The sequence below is a fragment of the Scyliorhinus canicula genome, chromosome 3 (genome assembly GCF_902713615.1).
Source record: "Scyliorhinus canicula chromosome 3, sScyCan1.1, whole genome shotgun sequence".
In the NCBI taxonomy this organism is placed as follows: Eukaryota; Metazoa; Chordata; class Chondrichthyes; order Carcharhiniformes; family Scyliorhinidae; genus Scyliorhinus; species Scyliorhinus canicula.
In genome coordinates this window covers 267,378,158-267,403,601 of record NC_052148.1, presented here as the reverse complement: position 1 = coordinate 267,403,601, position 25,444 = coordinate 267,378,158, and the positions used below count along the sequence as shown (strand labels likewise).

Sequence of the window (25,444 nt, the reverse complement as noted above, 5' to 3'; positions counted from 1 at the left end):
GTGCTTATAATTAACCACAAGACAGATGAAGACATGACAGTGTCTAATGAAAATGTTAGATCAGCAACATTTCAGAGTTTGGAATAAACAAAGATCTGCTGTTTTTCTAACGCACTTGCATAAACCACCAGGATTGGCAAATTAATTATCCATCGAACAAATTAGGGTTCATGGTTGCAAATGGTAAATAAAAAGCTTAGTGCTACACTGTTCTACTCCTAAAATTCACATGGTTCACTGCACAAGAGCTTTTTTTAAAGATGTGCTACAGCCATCGACTATTACCTTTGCTCAATAACCACACTCGGGATTAAGCTCGTCATTGTATATGAAGGAAATAGATGGCACCTTTGAAATAGAAAAGATTGGGGCAGCACGGTGGCCTAGTGGTTAGCACAACCGCCTCACGGCGCTGAGGTCCCAGGTTCGATCCCGGCTCTGGGTCATTGTCCGTGTGGAGTTTGCACATTCTCCCCGTGTCTGCGTGGGTTTCACCCCCACAACCCAAAAACGTGCAAGCTAGGTGGATTGGCCACTCTAAATTGCCCCTTAATTGGAAAAATGATTGGGTACACTAAATTTATAAAAAAAGAAATAGAAAAGACACTCTTGCATTTATATAGGACGTTTCATTAGCACCAAACGTCTCAAAGTGCTTTAGGGTTGGTGAAGTACATTTTGAAGCATAACGCAGAAGATACAGCAGCCAATTTGCACACAGCAAACTCCACGAAAAGCAATGTGATAATGATCAGATAATCCGCCTTCACAGAATCATGGAGTTTAGAGTGCAGAAGGAGGCCGTTCGGCCCATCGAGTCTGCACCGGCCTTGGGAAAGATCACCCCACCCAAGACCACACCTCCACCCTATCCCCGTAAACCCATCTAACCTTTTTGGACACTAAGGGCAATAAAGCATGGCCGATCCACCTAACCCGCACATCTTTGGACTGTGGGAGGAAACCGGAGCACCTGGAGGAAACACACACAGATACGGGGAGAACATGCAAACTCCACACAGACAGTGAGCCAAGCCGGGGATCGAACCTGGGACGCGAGAGCTGCAAAGCAACTGTGCTACCGTGCTGCCTTTGTGAGGTTGATTGAGCAGTAAGAATAGGCCAAGACGCTGGGAAGAACTTTCCTAATCTTCTTCGACATTCTGCCACAGGGGACCGTTTTATGGACAGCCCGGGAGCACAGTGGTTAGTGCTGTTGCTTCACAACGCCAGTGTCCCGGGTTCGATTCCCGGCTTGGCTCACTGTCTGTGCGGAGTCTGCATGTTCTCCCCATGTCTGCGTGGGTTTCCTGCATGTGCTCCAGTTTCCTACCACAAGTCCTGAAAGACATGATTGTTAGGCGAATTGAACATTCCGAATTCTCCCTGTGTATCCGAACAGGCGCCGGAGTGTGGCGACTAGGGGATTTTCACAGTAACTTCATTGCAGTATTAATGTAAGCCTACTTGTGACACTAATAAAGATTTTTTTTTTCTTTTAAAAAGGCAGGTATGGCCGCGGATCAATGTCTCATCTGACCGTCTTTAACGAGGCAAACATCAGTGTGATAAATGAATGTTAACACCAAGAGCCACTAGCAAAGACATTATTCCGTTTTTTTATTCCACCTTAAATCATGTTGTAAACATTAATTCATTCATGAAAAGGTTTGAGTTGGATTTCGAGTCACGGAATTTCGAAGTGACAGTCTGCATTATACATTAAAATAAATTAAGTCTTGTGTTAATTTCCATTTTGCAAAAGCCAGGTTTCCTCCCATTTAAAAATAAAGACATGACTTTATGGAGAGAGAACCAATGTCTAGCACTTTACAGGAACAATGAACTCCAGTGTTTCAAGCAAGGTTCAAATTCCACGGCAAAGTTACCTGTTTAACCTGCACAATTGATCTCTCAGAATGTTGGGGTGGACATTTATAATCATTAGCTTAAAACTGGGCTTTAAAGTTCTGACTGTCGTCGCAGTGATATTGCCTCGATGGGACTGCAGACTCGAATTATCAGGCGACTGGCTAAAACAGGTGTCTGTGACGATTGGAAAAACATGCAATCTTCTACACTTCGATAGAAAGTTTAGTGATTTTTTAAAAATCCTTAATTTGTTGGGAAAATCACCTAATTCTATCCAACTAACCTAACCTTAATTTTTGAGGAATTTTCCTAAGGCAATAGTTAAGTCTCAAGAAAATTTTAGATGCCATTTATACGTTACACGTTAAGCCTTTTTCTTTATTGGACACAATTTCCAAAATGACGGTTGGCACCAACGGTTCTAATTATTAGATAAGGATGGGTCTCTTATCGTGAAGAGTGAGGGGTGGTCACCGAATACAAGTCTTCAAAATTATGATAGGGTTTAAGAGAAGGCGTTTTCACTTATGAGGAGTCCAAAACTACATGCCAGAAATACCAAAGGCAGTCACTAATAAATTCACCAGGGAATTCAGGAGAAGCCTATTGATCCAGAGAGTGGTGAAAACATGGATCGTACATGAAATGGTCAAAGCAGAGCCCACTGATTTTGCACAAACACTCTGAAAGAACACCCTATCCAGACCCACTCCCTCGCACTATCCCTGAAACCCCTTCTAACCTGTACATCCCTGACAGAAAGGGGCAATTCATCATGGCCAATCCACCTAATCTGCACATCCCTTGGACTGCGGGAGGAAAGCCACGCAGGCAAAGGGAGAACGAAAGGTTAAATCTGCTGGACCTCAGCCACACATTTTGGCACAATGCCCATATTCCTTAATTGCCTTAATATTGAAGACTGTATTGTGCTCAATCTTGAGTATAGATTAGAAGCAGCTGATCCCCCACACCCTCCACACAACAACGCTGATGATCCCGGCCCATTCTGCCCACCACTATTTCCATCGGTGTCTGCTGGCTTTGTCCTGACGAAACCCCGGGCTTATCTCAAAACCTAAATCCATGATGTCTCTTCTTCGGGGACTGAGGCTGCCTATAAATCCAGCAGCGACCAACGCTCCCAGTGGCACTAAAGGACGAGAGAGCTGCCGGCCATTCGATCGGTCAGCAGCTCCTGGAGGTGGAATCTTCTCCCAGATGGGGGAGGAGGTCCTGCTCGAGCGAATTAACTGCCCGATGGCTAAAGAATGGCTGCGGGCCGAGGCCACTGCCTCCACATGAAATTCCAGCCCAGACATTGTTGGCTTCCATGCTTGAGGCTACTTTCAAACAGTGAACCACTGCTCTGAATATCCATGGGATATTGCTTGCGCAGATATCCAGGCAACATTTCAGTAAATAACGCTTTCAACTTCTGGCACGACCTGCATTCTGCATGGGATCTTCCTCTTCTCCTCCTGGAAGACACTGGACCAGAAACTGCACCAGACGTGGTCCTACCCTGTAACTGCCAAGGAAATTTATGGAGCAGTAATAAAACAAGTGAACAGCAGCAATTGCTGATATATTTTACAGCAGTTAAACTGCTTGTTAGAACAAAAAGGTGCCATGGCAAAATGTTTAATACGTTTTGCTGTTACTTTTCAGAAATACATTTCCATGACAGGTTCAATACCAAACTTGTAAAGTCATTTATTCCATACTAAAGTTTCTGAAGCATAGTCCCAATTTAGTTGTATACCTCCGTAGAGAATCCACATTACAACTCAAGAAACCCCATAAATTCCAACCTCTCGCCCTTTGCTCAATAATCAGAAAACAGCAGCTTGGGACATTAAAATGGGCGACAGAAATTCAAGTTACTGCTGTTGTTACAACAATGTAAAGGCTGTTTTAAATTAACAGTAAATTCCTTCAGTGTTCCAGCCTTTCCCCAAGATAAAGGAGCAAAGGTTACAGCTTAGATTTTAACCGTTTCTTACCCTGTGTAATTATTGACGAGTGCTTCCTGAGCCAAAAGCATAGTCAAGAACAAGCGACACAAACACAGAATAGGCATTGCGATGATTGACACTTCAAGGGCAACAAGGCAGAGTAAGGGTCACCTGGCCTGTGTGATCACTCAGGGCAAAGGAATCAGCCATGATGAGAAAAGCTCCTCAGCAGGGACATTTTGGAGCTAACTAGAGGCTGCTGTACAATTCTTATCAATAAATACCATTCATGTTCAGTATTGAAGTCTATGAAAGTACATCTTTACATCTGGCGTCGAGGATAAATTAATCCTGACACTACCTATGGTCCGATACCTTCGGGAATTATGTTTTAATCTATGAAGTCTTTAAAAAAAGTACTCACCAGAATGCATCTCTTTGGGTGTGTAGGCCCATTTGGCTCCTCCACGGAGGACTGGACACAATAGGCCGAGCGCCTTTGTATTATTTCCAAGACAACAAAATTGGGCAGCACGATAGCACAAGTGGCTGGCACTGTGGCTTCACAGCGCCAGGATCCCAGGTTCCATTCCCCACTGGGTCACTGTGCTGAGTCTACACGTTCTCCCCGTGTCTGCGTGGGTTTCCTCCGGGTGCTCCGGTTTCCACCGACAGTCCAAAGACGTGCAGGTTAGATGGAGTGACCAAAAAGGTTAGGAGGGGTTATTGGGTTACGGGGTTGGGTGGAAGTGAGGGCTTAAGTAGGTCGGTGCAGACTCAATATGCCGAACGGCCTTCTTCTGCACCGTATGCTCTATGTTCTAGGGTAGGAGCCAAAAGCAACTCTCCCAAGTGTTCGTGGAACTCAGACCAATAGCTTTACTCAGTCGAACAGCCCCAAGCGTACCCAACTCCAAATCATTTGATGAGCTTGTGGGCATAGTGAAGGCTCAATTGCAATCTCAACCATCAGTCATACTCCAGAGATTCAAATTTAGTTTGGAGGGCGAGAGCCCCAGGCGAATCGATCGAGACTTACATTGCTAAACAGGAGATATTATCAGAGGATTGTGATTTTGGAACTACCCTGAATGACATGTTATAGGATAGGTTAGTCCGTGGCACGAACAACGACGCTATTCAACGCAGATTGCTTGGAGAGGTTGACATAAATTTTAGTTGAGCAATGGAGATAGCGCTGGTCATGGAAAGTGCTAAAAAATGAGTACAAGAGCTGCAGAATGCACAAAATGGCACCATTCACCAGTTAGTGAAAAAGCCTGCAGCCAGCCATGGTGCCAAAACCACCTAAGCAGCCGTGAAGCGGGAAACAATTTCATCCACCAACGAAACAAAAAGGTGCAGAATAGACAATAAATCAGCAATACTTCAAGTGGACTTTTACCGATGTGGAGGGAACCACAATCCTGAATCATGTCGGTCGAAGGAGGCTGAGAGTTTGTATTGTCAGAAAAGCGGACATTTGATAAAATAGTGGAAGAGCTAAGTCGAAGAAGGGGGTGTTCTCCCCAAATGTCCTGGCCAATATTTAGCCAACAACACTAAAACGGAGATGATCTGGTTACTTCTCACACTGTCGGAGCGCGAGTGACGACGTTTCAAAACAATGTGACCGGTTTGTGAAGCCCTTTGGGGCTTCCTAACTTGGGAAAAGGTGCTATATAAATGAAAGTCTTTTACGAGTGCTTGGGTTGACAAATCCATGCGCTGAAAGTCCAACTCTAGCTCTGTTCAGAGCTGAAGAAATCCCAGTGTCAACATTCGGAGGTTAGAAGCTGCTGAATTTTTGCAATCTTCTACCCACCCACCACTTCAAAGCAAATGTAAGCTGGTGTGACCAACAAGTGCTTGCACGCACAGTTCCGATCAGAAGTGTTTGATCATCGAGGATACAAAACCTTGGGCTGAGCAGCTGCAACAACTTAACCTCCTCATTTTCCAAATTAAAGATGAAAAAAAATACACCAACAAAAAGAAACTCAAAATGAGCCAAACCACAGTAACATTAAAAGAAGCGACGTCAGCAAATACTATCCCAAGAATAGCAAATTCAGTCCACATCTGCCTCATGAATGGCCACTGCAGATTTGAATCATTATATCACATAGGCAGAGCTACTATGTCAGGTCACCATTAAGAAATACATTCAGCTAACAAAGCTAATCTTTGCAGAGAAATACTTAAAATTGTGAACGCAGAAATCTAGACTGCACAAGACACTGTAGACTGAGCCCGTCCCATTGGTGGAGACATAGAATCATTCGCGCAGAGAAACAGGCCCTTCAGTCCATCGAATCTATGCCAGTTCTCTGTAGAGTGATCCAGTCAGTCCCCTGCTCTGTCCCAATAGCAATTTTAATTCCTTCAACTGCCCATCCAACTTCCTTTTGAAATCACTGAACACTCCAATATCACCATTCTCTGAGGCATCGAGATCCAGGTCAGAACCGCTCACTATACAGAAAAGCTCTCCCCCATATTCTCTCTCCCTTCCTCTCCACTTAAGTAACTGTCCTCAGATTTCAAGCCCAACCCCAAACGCTGACACAGACTGAACCTGACCACTTGCAGCCTTCCATTTCAAGCCGAATGTCTGATCCCATATCCTCACCTGCATCGCTAAGTAGTGGGTATACCAGCCTCCCCCCCCACCCTTTGCTGGTGCCCTTGATCTCCTAGGCAACAGGGAGACGCAGGTCTGGGAGGTGCTGTTGAGGGAGCCTCGGCAAGTTTGGGTTAGGGTTCAGATACAAACAGTACATTCCACAAGGTACCACGTCAGAAAGGGGTTATTGGGTTACGGGGATAGGGTGGAAGTGAGGGCTTAAGTGGGTCGGTGCAGACTCGATGGGCTGAATGGCCTCCTTCTGCACTGCATGTTCTCAAGGACACCGAGCTTTGGGGCAAGAAGTCAACTTAATGTAAAACATCGGAAGTCTGCACAAAACAGATTAAATCATTCTGTTCAAAACTAATGTCAATGCTCCTGAGGTTGAAAATAAATATAGGAGCGTGTATAAAATGAGGACTGAGCGTTAGCACTGGCACACCGTACAACAAACACTTGCAAGATTGCCACACTTAATCAATGTCTGGCTGGTGGTAACTACTGCAAGTAAGGCCCTTTCCTCTGTGAAAGTATCATTTCATCAGTTAATTGAAATCTAACCATGTTTTGTCATTCAATCACATCACAGTGGCAGGTTAGGAGTAAAGTTCCCCACTAAACCCAATCAGACTAGCTTTCATTTCCCCATAGCCGATGATCATTAAGATCATGTTGACTGACAAAGTATAAATTAAAGAGCAAGTAAATAGCAAAAACAGCTGGCAATTTTCACATCAACACTCAGTTATTGTAAGTGAGATAAAACCTGACATGTTTCCTTGCTGTTCTCTCCTTCCCTCAAGCTAAACATTTAATATAAACAATGTTTGCCAAAATACATTGGCCGGGATTCTCCGACCCCGTGCCAGGTCGGAGAATCCCCGGGGGGACGCGGGAATCGCGCCCCGACGCCAGCTTCCTGATTCTCCCCCCCGCTGATTCTCGGGCGCCCGCGGGATTCCTGCCGCGCCGGTCGGGGGCCGTTGAAAGCGGACCCCCGCCCCCGGTGATTCTCCGGGCCCTGATGAGTTTGGCTGAGTCCCGCCGGTGTGGGTTCTTCAGGTCCCACACGCGGGACCTGGAAGGGGGGGGGTCTGCGGGGGCCGTCCTGGAGGGGGGGGGTTGGGGGGATCCGACCCTTGGGGGGTGCCACGGTGGCCTGGTCCCGATCGGGACTTATCAATTGGCGGGCGGGCTGGTACCGTGGGTTCCTATATTCCTCCGCGCTGTGCCCCTGCAGGGCTCCGCCATATTGCCCGGGGGCCGGCGCAGAGAAGGGAACCCCCGCGCAGGTAGTGCGCATGTGTGAACTCGCGCCGGCCGTTCCGCGCCGGCTGGAGCTGCGGGCACTACTCTGGCGCCAACCTAGCCCCCTAGGAAGGGGAACATTCCTTATTATCAGGGACCGTTGACGCCGGAGTGGTTGCCGTCACTTTTCACGCCGGCGTGGGGACATAGCCCCATTATTAGAGAATCCCGCCCATTGTTTTTCCTTCAGTTCTCTCTTTTCCCAAATGGAGTAATCGGTTAATAATGGGTATAGATCCAGGGGAACCAAGTTACCCGCTACCTCACCGATACACGTCGGCAGGTACTGGGATTTCTGCTACCTCACGGATACAGGTCTGCAGGTCCGAGATTCCCGCTACCTCATGGATACAGATCTACAGAGACCGAGATTCCCGCTACCTCACAGATACAGATCTGGAGGAACCGAGATGTCCGCAACCTCACAATCGCAGGACTGCAGGGACCAAGATAATAATCTGTAATAATAATCTTTATTAGTGTCACAAGTAGGCTGCCATTAACACTGCAAAGACATTACTGTGAAAAACCACTATTCGCCACACTCCGGTGCCTGTTCGGGTACACAGAGGGAGAATTCAGAATGTCCAAATTACCTAACAAACACGTCTTTCTGGACTTGTGGGAGAAAGCCGGGGGAAACCCATGCAGACGTGGGGAGAACATGCAGATTCCACACAGAGAGTGACCCAAGCCAGGAATCGAACTGGACCCTGGCGTTGTGAAGCAACAATGCTAACCACAGTGCTGCCCGAAATTTCCCAAAAGGAAACAGCGAGATTTCCGCTAACTCACGGATACAGGTCTGCAGGAACTCACTGTCATGGACAGCCATGTTGCCTTTCTTTACATAAACCAAAACAGCGAGTGGCAGCAGGTTATTTGTCTGTCAGGACGCCACAGCCGTTCAAACCCACACATTTTTGTTCTCTCCAGCAAAAGGAAAAGAGTTTCACTGGAGAGAAATCAAGAGGTGTTCTCAATGTCCAGACATGGCTCAGTTGATAGCATTCATGCCTCTGAATCACAACCGAATTCACATCTTCTCCAGAACGCCAGCACAAAGAGAAATCTGGGTTGGTTCTCCAGCGCAGTGCTGAAAGAACACTGCACTGATGGAAGTGCGGCTTACATGAAAGTGCTGTCTTTTAAACGAGGTGATAAACAGAGACCCCCACCTAATTGCTCTGGTGGATGTAAAAGGCCTTGGGCACTACTTTGAAGAGGAGCAGGGGTGGCCCGATGGCTATTTATCCCTCAATAAACATCACAAAAACTGATGAATTAGCCATCGTCACATTGCAGCATGAGAGAGTTTGCTGAGAGCGAATTGGTTACTGCGTTTCTTACTCTGCAACGTGCCGGCACGTCAGAAGGATGGCTGTAAAGCACACCAGTGGTCACAAAAACACCACATAAATACAAATCCATCAACAGTCCCCACAGGAGGGTGTTTATTCCGATGTATTTGTTTCCCTTTTTGGCAATCTCCCATAAATCACCAGACAGGTTCCCCCAGCCAATATCCCTTGCACAGCACACCCTCCCTCACAATGGTCTGGATTCTGGATGAAATGGAGCTAACATTAAAGCATGATCTTCTTCCACTCTAGGCAACAGCGGGCTGGTCCTCCGGACCATGTTCAGTAAAAACAGGGAGCAAGATGGTGGAGTGCGAAACAATATTCACTCACACAAAAAGGTTATCCGTCTACCCATTCGAGCCCTTTATCCTTTTGAGTGCACCTCCCGCGCCCACATCCCTGACAAGGTCAGAAGAGGGGATCACAAAGGCAGGCCAGGCCCTGCGGAGCTGTTGCCCCCACCCCGAGCAAACCAGACTTGACGCAAGTGCTCTTTCCAGCTCCGAGATCCGTTCCCTCAGCAGGGCTTTTGTACAGTGGGCAGACCCACCCCCCCCAAGGTTGTGACACTGAACAGTTTTCTTCCACGATCATCCAGCATCAAAAGAATGCAGAACTTCGGCACTTACAAAAGGCACCAACGAAAAGATTAGAAGATCACAATCAATCAAGCAATGCCCACGGGTTCTACAAACTGACAACACAAAACATTAAACAGTCCAGCAAGGAATCAGTGTGCTACACTCAATCGAGATAAAGAAAATTGTTCTTGATAGATTTGCGCGTGTTGACAAATTGCGTATATTATGAAAAATTAAAGCAGCCCCTCAGTTCTATGCTGGAATTTATGTTGATAATCCCAGTTTTTAAACTGCCTGACACTTTCAATTTGCTGAAGTAATAAACCACAGCCTGGACTGATCTTTGTAAGGGCAGTAAGCAAGGGCTTGAGAAAGCTTAAAATATGGTAAATGGAAAGGTTAAAAGGGACACTATAAAAATAATGAAGTGATCTTTTCCCTGCAAAAAGTGTAACATGAATTTATGACTGTTTGTGTATTTAAGACAGAGATTGTTAGATATCAAAGGACATGGGGAAAGCGAGGGGAATTTGGTATGGAGTTAAAAGATTAGCCATGATCTAGTTGAATGGCGGAGCGGGTGCGAGAGGACGAATGGCCTATACCCGCTCATATATGTTCCAATGAGTTTGCGTACACCATTCCATTTGCAATGTCAATAAATGACACTCTTTTCTATTCCAAATCAAATATAAATGGTCTTCAAGAAAATAGTGGTCAGAGTTTTCTGATTTGAGGAGTGGGGGAGGGGGGTGAACTTCCACCCATCTCAACTTTCCCTTCGGATTTCTAGCCCAGGGACCATTTACACATCAAGGGTCTGGATTTCCAGTCGCTATCGGGGAGTTGTGCCGAGCAAGGGTCTGACACGGGGGCACGATAGAGAGGAGGAGAGAAGGCAGCCTCTGAGCTGGAATGGAATGGCGTGGGCCATTCAGTTTCCACCTTTAAACCTGTAATCAAGCCTTTGGTTGCCAATTCAAATATCTCCTGACAAGGTTCTGTCAACTTTTGCTCGATCACCCATTTGAAGGGACTTGGAAGGTTTTATGACATTAAAGGTTGTATAAAAGCCTGATGTTGTTGCGAGGTCAGCATTTTGACAGCTGACAGTCTCCCCTTTTTCCACCTCCCCCTCATTCCAGTGCTCGGTTATGGTGTGAATTGTGGCCTGGATTGATTCTATATATGACACCTACTGCTGTGTACGGTTTTAGAAATTGCAAATTTTATTTTGCCAACTCTTTGCAGCCAAGGTACAAAACAAGTGGAAAGTAACCGAAGTTGGGTAGAGAAACAGAGCGAGACAAACAAAATTATTAACAGCAGAAATTTAAGTTAACAAAGTCATTAAAAATAATCAAACGCAGAGTTTCACTTCTTAAGGAATGAAACTGACAAGCAGAGAAGTTTTGTTGAACCTTTTTTCGATCACATTTGCAGCTGTCAAGCCAACTGAGCTGGACCAACCCCAATCCGGATTATAAAACGTGTAGCGAGGCGCTGAAGAGGGCAGCGCAAACATTTGCCAGAATGATACTGGAACTGAGAGGTCATACCAATCAGAAAGATTGAACAGCAGGGGGGGGGGGGGGGGGGGGGGAAGAGAGGGCTAAAGAAGGAAAAGACTGGAGGAGGCCTGATGAAGGTTTTCAAGATTGACAGGGTAATGTACCCCAGATATTTCCTCTTGCAGGGGAGATCAGATGCAGGCAGCATGACCAGAAGGTAGCCATTATAGAATCCAATAGACGATTCAGGGGAACCTCTTTACCCAGAGAGTTATGGGAATGTGGAACTCACTATCACAGGATGTGGTTGAGATGAGTCACATCGATGCCTTTCAAGGGTCAAAGGGCAAGAGGAGACTCACGTGGGGCACAAACACCGACAAAAATCTATTGATTTGCATGACCCATTTCGGTGTTGTAGATTCACCAATGCATAAACTTCCTCGCTCGCCTGGTGTTGAAACTTTAAACCAAGCAATTGGACACAAGTCGGTTTGTCATATTTAAGTTTAGCTAAATAAAGCACCAAAGTTTTAATTTCCATTGAATAAAGCGTTGCCCCATTATTACAAATATTATCTGTATCTTAATAGCCAGAATCATGGACTTCCGAATCAGGGCTCAAATGAAACGGTGTAAATCTATGCCGTCCAAAACCTCAGTGCGAAGGTCACAGACAAGAAGAAGAAACCAGTGACCAAGGAGATTGCGATCACGTCGCGATTAAGTGTTCATACCGTCCAATCTGATGAAGCAGTTGTTTGCAGTTACAAAACCAAAACATGTGCTTCAGTTGGAATCCTGAACTTGCTTCTGACCTTGGCAACAAAAGCCACTTATCAGCACTCACCAGTCACTATCGTGTTTAGTTTACATGGATTCCTGAGTTCCTTGCTTAAACTATATCTGGAAGATATGATAAGGGCAGAGTGAAAGGTTCAACTGTTAGATATCAAGCTGGATGCATGTAGGTAGCAAGACAGTAACACTCAATCTACATAACACAGATTACTGTGCTTTTAGTAAAATATGAAGCAGGCAATCCTTCTGATAGTAACTCTAGTACTGTGCAAACACAGTGGAAAATGGCTCTTTCCCAAATCGACACGCACAAACAGGGAGACAGACACACAGGCACAGAAACAGACAGATACACACACACACAGAAACAGACAGACACATACACACAGAGCAAGACAGAGACACAGAGACAACAACACACTCAGACAAAGACAGAGACACAGAGAGAGGCATGCGCGCGCGCACACACACATATATGTACAAAGATACAGAAAGACACAGAAGACACATATACACACACACAGGAAGACAGAGAGAGACACACACACACACACAGGAAAACACAGAGAGAGGCACACAGGAAGACACACAGATAAAGGAGGGTAATATGACCTCACTGCCCTGTGCACTCTCCTGACTGGAGTCAAAATGTATGAAAGACAGACAGCTGGGTTCAGCTCACCCACCACCAGATATTTGCCTCAGCAAAACCAATAAAAGGGGATTTGGGCTGTCTAAACAATATAATTGTGAAGCAAACAGAGTTACTTCCGTGATCTAATATAGAATGTTGTCAGTAAGAGATGAATCCCTGAAGACTGACACCTGGAGCGTCCAAATATAAGAACTCTGCAACAATATCACAATTATTAAGCCCGCATTATAGCAGCAATAAATGACCTTTCTTAGATCAGGCTGAGTTTGTCTTTAAAGCTTTCCCTGTTAATGAGAGGAGCATACAATGCTTTCTAATCCCCACACAGCCTCCAGATATCCCATCGCTCTAAACCCCTCCAACCCTACAATCCTCCGAGACCCCGGCATTTCGCACATCCCCGAGTTTCTTCCTTCCACCGTTACCTTTCCAGCTGACCAGGCCATAGGCTCTTGAATTTCCTCCCTAAATCTCCCTTTCTCTCTCTCACTTTAAGATGCAACTCAAAATCTCCCTCTTCAACCAAACTGTTCCGAAAATGTCCTTACGGCCAAGTGGCAAGTTCTATCTGATGATACCCACAAAGCAGTTTGAGACATGCGGCGACAATGAGATGCAAGTTGTTGTTGTACAGTAGGCACGTCAGGGCAACACAATGTAGCTCTATCAGAGACATTTAAGATTTGGAAGGGGCCCGACAGAGCAGGTGCTGGGAGCATGTTTCCTCTCATGCGAAACTCTAAGATTAGGGGGCACAATTTAAAGGGGTCTCCCATTTGTCATGTGAGTGTCCCTTTATGAAAGGTTTTACTCGATCACATGGCTTGCAGCACAGCTTCAGTGATGTCATTTGTGGGTGGAGCTGGGCTGTGGCTGTCAGGTGAGAAGGGTTTAACGTTTTGGTTTCATTTTCGGTCTGCTGGTTTGGACTGAGAAAGACAAAGCACTGTATTAAGAAGCAGTGTTTCCCAGTTTTCTGTTTCATTTTAAAGCTGTTCCAGGGAACGTAAAGCATATTGGGTATGGCAAACTGCCCTGGTAACCTTAAAGCTAGGGTTGCTTTCCTAAAGGAGTTTTGAATCGGCTGGTTGGAGACTGGATCTCGGGGAAAGGACCTGTGCCAGTCAAGTGAGATGACAGTGTGCTGGGCCATCCCCTTGAAAGGGGTTTTGGTCTTATTGGATTTTGTATTGAATTGGAACAGCTACAAAGGGGAATTAATTAAGAGTCATATACATAGATTACTGTAGCTGATATGTTTTTTCATGTTTGTAATTGAGAACAAATTCTTGATAAGTGTTTTACATATGTTAACCACATTCTTATAATAAACTTTGTTTTGATAAAGACCGAGGAAGTCTGATGAATCACTCCTGAAGTGAAGGCTCTTATGCTCATCCGAGCCAAATTCAACATCAAAGTTATAGGTCAGGTGAGTTTCATAATACACTTTGGAGTTTATAAGCTCTGGCCCATAACACAGGTAAGTGGAGGCGAGGAGCAATTTCTTAAAACAGAGGGTCAGTCAGTATTTGGAATCCTCTTCCCCAGGGAGTAGTGTAGGCTGGGTCGTTGACTATATTCAAGGCTGAGATAGACAGATTCTTGATTGACAAGGAAGTCAAGGGGGAGCAGGCAAGAAAGTGGAGGTGAGGCCATAATCAGGTCAGCCAGCCCTTGAGGTACAGAACTGGAATGTTGCTGAAAAGAGAGACATGCTGCCAAAGTTTTATGTTCTGCACTCATCAGAACAAATTTTTAAAAACCCAAATTTCAAACAAATCACAATCACAAAGTCAGATCAGCCACGATCGGATTGGATGGCAAAACAGGAACAATGGGCCCAATCCTGCTCGTTTTTCTGATTATTTTATTACACGTAGAGAAATCTTCCGATCCACTTTCATCGTGATGTCATCAGAAACAAATGGATCTGAACTACAGATAGGTGGGTTTTATGCGGGTTCTTAAACAGGAGGATGGAAAGGTTAGGCCAAGAATTGCAGTTCAATGAAAGAGCCACCAACAGATGAAGGGGAAATGTTAAGATCCAAGTCAAACAGGGAACTAGGCTGGAGTTGCAAGGCCAGAGGAGGTTAGAGATTGCGATGGCAAGGCGATAAAGCGAGCTAATCGCGAGGCATTGGGAAACTGGAAGCCACTACATATGATGAAGAAACAATGAGATGGATGAGAGCCTCACAGCAGCATTTGGGCCAAGGTATTAAGAGAGAACAGCATTGATCTTGTGATTAGGGATAGGCAATAAATACTGGCCTAACCTGTAAAGCCCAAATCCCACAAAAAAAATAACATAACTCAAATTTAAAAGCATTCGGTATGGAACTTGTGGAATTCTAGAGGTGTGAGCTGATTTTGGGAAGCCGGTGAAATTATCAACCTGGGCCCCAACTTGATCATTAGTGGCTTGGGGCTGAAGGGGGACAGTGGGAGTTTATTTCCAAAGGAGTCAACAAACCAGGTGATCAGTGGCGAGAAAAGTCAATAATTGTCCAGTTCACAAAATGAAGACCAAAATAATTAGCACAGAACCTATTGTCCAAAAAATTAGGATCCAACGAGTGACTTACAGGTGTCGTATTTCAGTGTAAAAACTAGTGCACTTATTCAGTTAGAGTCAGGATCGGAACAGTTACTAATGTTAAGCATTGTAAATAGAAGTATCTGAATTTCTAATTGAACTGGATCTAACATCATCAGGCACAAGTCTCAATGCCAATCAGTACAGACATGCTGTCCCATAATGTTTCATCGTCAGTGCACACATGATGGGCCAAATTGCCTCCTTCTGCGCCATAATAATTCTGCGATTCTGTTTATGTCAAATAGGTTAGGTGGATTGGCCGTGATTGGCTGGTTTAGCTCACTGGGCTAAATCGCTGGCTTTTAAAGCAGACCAAGCAGGCCAGCAGCACGGTTCGATTCCCGTGCCAGCCTCCCCGGACAGGCGCCGGAATGTGGCGACTAGGGGCTTTTCACAGCAACTTCATTGAAGCCTACTCGTGACAATAAGCGATTTTCATTTTTCATAAATTGCCCTTAGTGACAAAGAAAAGGTTGGGAGGGATTATTGGGTTACGGGGATGGGGTGGAAGTGAGGGCTTAAGTGGGTGGGTGCAAACTCGATGGGCCGAATGGCCTCCTTCTGCATTGTATGTTCTATGTTCTAAACCGATTCCAAGTTCTGGGCAATGATGCATTTCGTATCCTGAATGTCAATAGCAAATTCAACACAATACTGAAGAATAATATCTCTTTTGGTGGTGGAGTTTGCTACAGTACTAAAAAAAATAAACTTTACACATCCCAATGCAACAAGTTGGATTTAAATAACACCTTTCAAGTAGCAGAACATCCCATGGTATCTCACAGCAACGTTTTCAAACACTATTTCACACGGAGACACCGAAGGGGATATTAAGTTAGAGAGGCAAGTTTTAAAGAGTATCTTATAAGGAGAATAAAGAGAGATGGAGAGGCAGAGGGGGTTAGGGAGGGTAATCCAGAGTTTAACACAAAGCTGGCAATGGTGGTGTGGTGAACGTATATTGCTTAATTCACACTGTATAGCATTGTGTCCTTGTGGGCTCTGCCCACAGGGGGAGATGAGGAGCTTGTACAGGGCCCCTCACTGAGTTCTTCAGTGAGTCTGCCCTCAGTTCTTCTGGTCGCAGGCAGGCTCAGTTGAAAGTCTATCAAAGCCACAGTTTACTTCCTCACGTGTCTCGAGTGAATTGATGGTCACATCAGGCGGCGCAATGAAAACAACGGAGTTTCAAGAGGACAGAATTGGAGGAGAGCAGAGAAAGTGACATCCAATTCTTTGCTGCGTTCTGAGTAGTGAATCCGAGCAGGGGCCTCCTTCCCTTAAGCTCCTGCCTGAAGATGACCCAATAACCAGTGAACCTCATTAGGTCACTAAACACGTTACAATAATTGCCCCCTGCTGAAATGCCCCGAGTAGCAGAAGTCTGACAGCTGCTTACACTGGCTGATAATGTGCCTTGTGTTGGCCTGCCGGCTGGTCAGGCATTTACCAAAAATCGGGAGCATGGCACACCAGGAGGGCAACGGTCACCGGATCAAATGGCACAGCAGTGGCATTAAACCCAGGACTAAACCTCGGCCGCCAGAAGAAGTGCAAACCTGGCTCCTTTTCGGACCTTTTGAAAAGAGAATGTGCGGGTGAATTCTAGCAGATTGGAGAATTCTACAGCACAGGAAGACAAACATTGGGGGGGGAAATTAAAGATAAAAGAATCTCTGGATTAAACCCACCTTTCAGACTTGGATCTGTTCAGGGATAATGCCAAGGAAAGATTGAAAAAAAACTCAAATCATTACAGATCCAGAGATAGGGGGTGATCCCAGGTTAAAGAGGTGTGAATTGTCTCAAGCCAGAACAGTTGGTAGGATTTTGCAAGTCCAGGCCAGATGGTGGGGGATGAATGTAATGCGACATGAATCCAAGATCCTGGATCTGTAATGATTTGATTACCCGCAAATGCTCACACTCCATTCATTGTCTGGCATCTCTGACTTTGTCTATATAAATGTTTTTGGAACATACCTCTCCATTCACCTGAGGAAGTAGTTTGAAACAAACCTGTAGGACTTTAACCTGGTGTTGTAAGACTTCTTACTGTGCTCACCCCAGTCCAACGCTGGCATCTCCACATCACAGTTTGAATACAGATTAATGGTGTCCTATATTAAACCAACAGCAAGTGTACTTTCTCCCTCATATCTCCATTTTCAAAGACCTCTATTGTACAGTCTCAATAAAACTGGAGCACCAATAATCAGCGAGCTCATTTTAATCATGCAAATACCTGTCTCTGAAAAAGCTTCGTTGAAAGGCTGTGTTTGAGTTGGGTGGCAGAGTGTAAAGGCAGGATTAATATTGCTTTGTTGAAATGCCTACACCCCAAATTCTCTTCCACCTGACTCTCAAATCATTATTTCCTTTTCCAAAAACAGACTTATGGACTAACAGTCGTTTAGCTTCATGGCAGTTTCTGCAAAATATGCAGGAACTTGACTGAACGTTACAAGGATTAAGGCCAAACAGATAAAATGTTCTGTAAAAAAGAAAATCGTTATTCATACATAGCACCTTTCAATGGGCCTTCCAAATGCTTCACAGCCAATCAAGTGCTCCTGAAGTGTACTCACTATTGTGGTGCAGTAATGGCCGCAGCCAAGTGGCACACAGCAAAGTTCACACAAGTGGCAATGCCACGATGATCAGATAATCTGCTTTTGTGATGTCGACTGAAGGATTAATATTGGTCAGGACACCAGGGAAATCTCCCCTCATTTCCTTTGAAACAGGGATCTTTGACATCCTCCGGCAGTATCTCACTCCCTCAGTAATGCTCGGCAGTGCCGCCTAGTTTTTTGGGCTCAAGTCTTGGAGCTGGGCTCGAACTCACAGCCTTTTGACTCTGAGAAAGAATGTCCCAGACTGACACACAGCTGACGTGGGTAGAAAATCACGGGATTCACAAATGAAAATGGAAAGTGAAAAACAAGCAGTTGTTGAACACACGGACGACAACTTGCCAACTTTACCCAGATCCCGCTTACCCTCTCAGGTGGACCTAGTTTGAAGAAGAAGGGAGCTTGTCCCGGTGTTCTAACCAATGTCTATCCCTTAACCAACTTCACTAAAATGTCGATCCACGCATCAATTTTCCTGCTGTTTGCGAGTACTTGCTGTGTGCAAATTGGCTGCCCTGTGTTTTTTTTTTAAACAATGCAGCAGTGACTACATTTCAAAAATGTTTGATTGATTGCGACGCGCCTGGGGACACCCTGCGGTCCTGAAAGGGGTCAGATAAATGAGAGTGCTTTCTTGTTGCTCAAACACCTATTATAAGCCCATGAATCAGCAGCAAAGCCTCAAGGGTGACAGAACTGACAAGAACGGAGTACGAGGCCCCGAAAAGGTCACCCAGAAACACAGGGCTCTTTTGTGAGAGAACAAAAAAGTACCTGTGCACGACCGGCTGCTGCGCATCTCTGATCAGTGGAGCTTGAAGCCCTTTAATAAGCATTCTGAGCAGCTAGACGGGCCTTCCCCATCCAGCTGTAGACCCTCACTCACCGTACCCACAAGGAAAGGCTCAAACTGTCAACCCGGCAAACACGCCCACTCGAGACAGGGAAAGGTTCTATTTGAAAAGCGCTCGTCATCCACACTGATGCTGGGACCACAAGCGTCAATATTCCAAAAGCTGGGGGAGGGGGCGGGAAGATTTTCGGCAAGATTTCCACCTGCCCGTGTGATGCATTTACCCGTTTTGATTTACTCCAGTTTTGAGCGAATGTTGCCTTGTACAACGACACGTGTTCAATCAAAACGCGACTGTGGAATTTCTGCACAATGCAGCTGCCAATTTGGCCCAGCCGAGCGCGCCTGTTCAAATGAACTTGCCGTAATTTTCCAAATAGGTGGCTTCACTGCCGGGGGAAGACACTTGCCACAGCACACAAAAAAAAAATCATACAATAAACATATTTTTTTAATGAATACTAGACCGAAAATCAGTGCACAACCAACAGCTCTGGCTCAGGGTAGGTAAAACAACACGGACAAAGTACAGGTTGGGGCCTTGTTGGTTCATTGTTTCTCTTCACACCTTTATTGAGCTTTCGCAGCGTTACAGTGACTGTGCGCCATTGGCTGCAAAGCACTTTGGGGGTGACCCGAGATTGTGAAAGGAGCTATAGAAATGAAAGTTCTTTATTTTAAGCTTTTGGGTAGCTTAGCCACCAACTTTGATGTAAATAAGTGCAGACTACTATATCAAAAAGAATGGAGGATCTTTTGTTTAGGAATCAATTTTGGATAGTCTGAAGAAAGTGTAAAGAAAAATACCATTCAAAGTTTAGCTTTTTATTCTCCACCTCCCCTCCCAGCCCTTAGAGAGATGAGCTCAAGAGAAAGAAAGATTCTTTTATATTCATGCCGTGGTGTGTTTGCACCATCAGTTACCATTTCATCGCCCAGCACCGCCCAGCGGCAGAGTTTGGTGGATGCGGCAAGTTCACACTGAGGTTTGGTGGGACTCCTGTCCTGGAACTGGTGCGCAAAAGTGCCACTGGTGCCAACAAAGAGGAGACCGAAAGAGGAGATCAGCTAAAAACAGAGCATTGTATGTCTCTCCCTGAGTTGGCAAGCTGCTTTGCCTTGTTAACTTGCCAAGGCAACAGAAACCCGTCCCACCCAAACCAGTGAATGAAATATTCCTGCTCAATGCACACCAGCAGTACTGCACTGACAGGTACAGTGACATTCTCAATGTGAGCAGGGGGCCATGGGACATTGGTATAGACAAGGCCTGAAAACAACCTCAGCTTATCAACTTTCCAAGACTTGAGCCCCCATTTGCTTTGAACTTTTTATATTAGTCATGAAAATATCAGAGTTGTTGGGGTGGGCGAGAAATGACCGGTGACGATGGCAATTGGAGGCCATGTGATGCCCCATCTACTAATATGTCTGACCAGAGTCCACAACTCCAACACAAACAATCGTGTTGAGTTCTGCTTCACAGCTCACCAACTGAGAGCAATATGTCCCATTAACTCTTAACAACAGTAGAGGAGCGGAGCAGGCCACATAACCACCCAAACCTGCTCCAACTATCAGTAATAGTATGGCTGCTTCAATCTTGGCCTCAACTCCACTTTCCTGCTTGCTCCTCATGATCCCCAGAACTCCCCAACAGTTCAAAGATTATCAAGAAATGCCAGATTTTTTTTTTTTAAAAGACCCGTGGCCCTTTGAAAGAAACTCAAAAAGCAGTAGCCACACGTGAGAGTTTGCACTGAAAAAGGGCAGTGCAAGACTGCCCCTTTGGAAACATTATAGCTTACAGCAACATCGACAGCTACACATATCAAGGTACCAAAATAAATCATCACAGTATTCCGTGGAAAAGGCTGGACAATAGTTTGATGCATCTTAGATTCATAAAGCCACAAACCATCCATCAGAAAGCCACCAATCCAATGAGTCCTAGCACGGGGCAGCACGGTGGCACAGTGGTTAGCACTGGTGCCTCACTGCACCAGGGACCCGGGTTCCAGCCTTTGGTAACTGTGGAGTCTGCACATTCTCCCCGTGTCTGTGTGGATTTCCTCCAGGTGCTCTGGTTTCCTCCCACAATCCAGACTGGGTGGATTGGCCGTGCTACATTGCCCCTTATTGTCCAACGTTTGGGAGGGGTGAGGAGTTATGTGGATAGGATGGGTTAGTAGGCCTAAGTAGGGTTCTTTTTCAGAGGGACGGTGCAGACTCGATGGGCTGAATGGCTTCCTTCTGTATTGTAGCGACCCTATGATTCTATGTGGATCATGTTGCTGCGATAGAGATGCTTATGGCTGCAATCTCAATTAGCACACGTCATCAGCAGGATTGATGTGGAGATGCCGGCGTTGGACTGGGGTGAGCACAGTAAGAAGTCTTACAAAACCAGGTTAAAGTCCAACATGTTTGTTTCAAACACTAGCTTTTGGAGCACAGATTCACCCGAGGAAGGAGCAGTGCTCCGAAAGCTAGTGTTTGAAACAAACATATTGGACTTTAACCTGGTGTTGTAAGACTTCTTGCTCTGATCAGCAGGGTTGGGAGAGATGCAAAGGAGCTGTACTTACCCTGGAGATGGTCAGTGGCATGTTGAAGTCTTTGCCGCCTTGAAGCCTGAAGCCCCATGGAGCTGGACCTTGCAGAGTGACAGTGTAGTTGCTCATGATCGGACGTTCTGACACACCAGTCCTAAATCAGCCAACTGTCGGAAGTGAAAAGACAAACACACACAAAAATGACTAAAATACCAGTGAATGGATTAAATCATAACTGTCCAAGTTTGCATCATGTCGTACAATCGTGCCTTGGCTTAATTCCAATAAAAATATGCAGTCTTTTAAGCATCTAAATGAATCTCTTTTTAAAGCAAACAATTGCACTTACTCGTATTATAAAGTATTTTATAATGCAGAAAAAAAAACATTCAATTTCACATGTCTATCCAAGCCCCTCTATCTTGTTCAATGGATACACCCTTCCATTCCTTTCTCCCTCATGTGCTTATGGAGGTTTTCCCTGAATGCATGCATACTGTTCCCCTCAACCGTTCCTATGGATATTCCAACCACATCCTTGGCAAAACAATGTTTCTCCTGAATTCCCTATTGGATTTATTTGCAGCCCTGTTAAGATTCACTGGCGTTGACCTCACCCTCCACATCTTTACTCTATCAAAACCTTTCATAGGGAACCTCCTCCGCCCGTCTCCTGTATTTGCAGGAAAAGCAAAAGAGAGTCCCCAGCCTGTTCAACCTTTTGTGGTATTGCAATTTCGCAAATTGATACATGGAGCTCGCTACTTAAAAAGTCCAAACACTCATTGCATTAAAAAAGCCTCACTTAGGGCAGCGCGGTGGCACAGTGGGTTAGCACTGCTGCCTCACGGCGCCGAGGTCCCAGGTTCGGTCCCGGCTCTGGGTCACTGTCTGCGTGGAATTTGCACATTCTCCCCTTGTTTGCGTGGGTTTCGCCCCCACAGCCCAAAGATGTGCAGGGTGGGTGGATTGGCCACGCTGAATTGCCACTTAATTGGAAAATAAAATTGGGTACTTTAAATTTATGGAAAAAAAAGCCTCACTTATTGGAAGGGCAATCATTACAAAAAGGCATGACACGCATGAAGTTAATAACTCAAACACGCACCAAAGGGGTTACCTCAAATTGAACCACGATAGTAATCTGTCCAGTACATTGAAATACAGCAGCTTTCAGTGTTTGCTGCAGACATTTGGCTGCGCAGAATACTACACGACTGCGGGTGATCATTTTATGCACTCATTGCCAAACATGACTGCAAACCGTTTTATGCCTCCACGGTTCAAAAAGATTGTACAAAAACACCGATAAGATAGAAATTGGTATCGCCTCCAGAGAAACATCACACAACTGACAAGGGTCCAAACCATCTGATGGAAACGCTGGACGCATTTTACTACCTGGCCACTTCGAGTCAAATAAAACGTTAAAAAAAAGCAGCACAAACTCCTGACATCAATTCTTTGCATAATGCAAAACTTTTTACCTTTCTGAGACCAAGAGCTTATTGGTCTTGGGAGCAAGGAACACTGTGCACTCCTCTGGCTCAAAGAATAAAACAGCACCAAGTTTGGCAGCCAGCACCTGCTATATATATACACATATATATATAAAAGGAAGCTGGTGTAAAATTACACCAAAGCATTTGAGGGCTTCACCATGACGCAAGATGACCAATTTAAAGGTTTGGTTTTATTTGCGCACTAAAAGGCTACTTAGCAGTAGGTACATCCGAAACAATACTGAGAGAATGCACGGTGATTCTGACACAGATTTTTCGGCTCGGGTCAGGAGGAAATTGAAACAGGCTGGGGCACCTGCATCACTACCTGGGTGGTGGGCACTTCCAACTCCTCTTCCAATCGCCCCTGATGCCCCCTCGTCCCATCTCACAGTGGTTACAATAGAATAATGCACAATTCAAACCCACTTTTCTGCTACGTCTGCAGTTAACAGCGGCCATCAATGAGATTACTGATGGGCAGCGTGCTGCTAATGAAGCACTGTTGTCAACATCTGTTTAACACATTTATTTGGTCCAGTTTATTCTTTTTTTTTTTTGCAGACAGTGACATCTGTGAAGCGACTAACGTTCCTACATCTGTCGTGACTTGATGTGGAGATGCCGGCGTTGGACTGTGGTGTGCACAGTAAGAAGTCTTTCAGACGAAATAATGAGGAAGGAGCAGTGCTCCGAAAGCTAGTGATTCGAAGCAAACCTGCTGGACTTTAACCTGGTGTTGTAAGGCTTCTTGCTGTATATTGACTTGGCTCATTTAGTAACACTCTCACCTCTGAGCTAGAAGGCACAAGCCCCACTCTAGGCGGACGCTCCCCACAGTGCTGCATTGCCGAAACTGCCATTTCTCAGATGTGCTATTAAATGGAGGGTTTTCCGGGCAGCACGGTGGTGCAGTGGTTAGCACTGCTGCCTCACGGCGCTGAGGTCCCAGGTTCCATCCCGGCTCTGGGTCACTGTCCGTGTGGAGTTTGCACATTCTCCCCGTGTCTGCGTGGGTTTCACCCTCACAACCCAAAGATGTGCAGGTTAGGTGGATTGGCCTCGATAAATTGCCCCTTAATTGGAAACTCTAAATTTATAAACAAAAAAATAAAAATAAAAAAAAATAAAAAAAAAATAAAAAAATGGAGGGTTTTGCCAGGTGGCTATAGAGGCCCCCCCCCCCCCCACCCCGCCTCCAATCTTCAGACCAACATCACAGAAACAGATCGCCTGGTCCAGAATCACATTGCTGATACCTCACTGTGGGCATAGTGGATGTCACATTACCGCAGCAACCACACATCAACAGTTAGCCATTGGCTGTAAAACATTCTGGCATATCCAGGGATCGCTTTTATAACGGTAGGTTTGGTATTTTTTTCGATTCGTATCAATGTTCAGACTTTGTATCTTAGTCCAGTGCAATAATTAAGACTCAACCACTCAAACCAAAGTCTACATCCCAAAAACAAAACCCTCCCATTTCTGTACCGTTCACTGTCCAGACCAACCTTTCCTAGATCTGGTGGGAGAAAAATATATCAATGGAATATTTTTTAAAATATAACAATATTCCTGATACAGTTTCCCTGGTGACTCGCGGAGTATATTACAGCCGGAATTCTCTGGCCGTCTGGATTCTGTTTCCCACTGGCAGCGCACCCCTGCCCGGGGATCTCCTGGCGGGGTGGCTTCAGTGGGAAATCCCATTGACAAGGAGCGGCAAGAGAGAATCAGTGAATGGCACGCCACTGAGAAACACACAGCCGGGGAACTGGACATTCCCACCCCATATCTCGTTATGCAGTGCTGAATGGATCAACTCAAAGTCCCATTTTGATTCAAGGGCTGAAATGACAGGATTGCATTTAGATAGCAACTTTCATGACCTCAGGCTCTCGCAAAGCCTTAATAATTTAGTCAAATAAATATTTTTGAGTTGTAGCGCGGTATTTTTAAGGGAGGCACAGTAGCACAAGTGGATAGCACTGTGGCTTCACAGCGCCAGGGTCCCAGATTCGATTCCCCACTGGGTCACTGTCTGTGCGGAGTCTACACGTTCTCCCCGTGTCTGCGTGGGTTTCCTCCGGGTGCTCAGATTTCCACCCACAATCCATAGATGTGCAGGTTAGGGGGATTGGCCATGCTAAATTGCCCTTAGTGACCAAAAAGGTGAGGAGGGGTTATTGGGTTACGGGAATAGAGTGGAAGTGAGTGCGTAAGTGGGTCGGTGTGGACTCGATGGGCCGAATGGCCTCCTTCTGCACTGTATGTTCTATGTTCATGTTCTATGTAGTCACTGCTGTAATATAGGAACCACGGCAGCCAAGCTCGCACAAACAGCAAATAATGAACAGATAATCTGTTTTAATGATGTAAGTTGAGGGACAAATATTGGACGCAGGACAGTGGTGCAATGAAACGGTCAGTGCCCCGAAACCTCATCCCTATTTTGGTGACCTCCAAAACGGGGTAGAAACAGGAGAACAAAAAGCTGCCTCAGCTAAGCTGCAGTTCCTTGCCCTACCATGAGGTTGAGCAGTCCGTCCAGTTCTTCATCTGAGATCAAACAGGAATAAACATTCAGGCATCAACCTTTAAAGAAAAC

At 45.5% G+C, this 25,444-nt stretch overlaps 1 protein-coding gene across 8 annotated transcripts in view; it reads right to left on the bottom strand.

Moving 5' to 3' along the window:
* Positions 1 to 25,444, bottom strand: part of pdlim5a (PDZ and LIM domain 5a) — a 292,715-nt gene that overhangs the window by 257,037 nt on the left and 10,234 nt on the right. For 6 of the 8 annotated variants that reach the window (XM_038792761.1, XM_038792765.1, XM_038792766.1 and 3 more), the window contains exons 1-2: positions 22,819 to 22,907; positions 21,365 to 21,498 (exon numbers count right to left, since the gene is read on the bottom strand). In XM_038792761.1, the coding sequence (XP_038648689.1) occupies positions 21,365 to 21,460 (96 nt within the window). In that variant the 5' untranslated portion in view covers positions 21,461 to 21,498; positions 22,819 to 22,907. Of the gene's footprint in view, positions 1 to 21,364; positions 21,499 to 22,818; positions 22,908 to 25,444 lie in introns of those variants that run through there. The other 2 variants (XM_038792764.1, XM_038792763.1) reach the window with 1 other exon arrangement.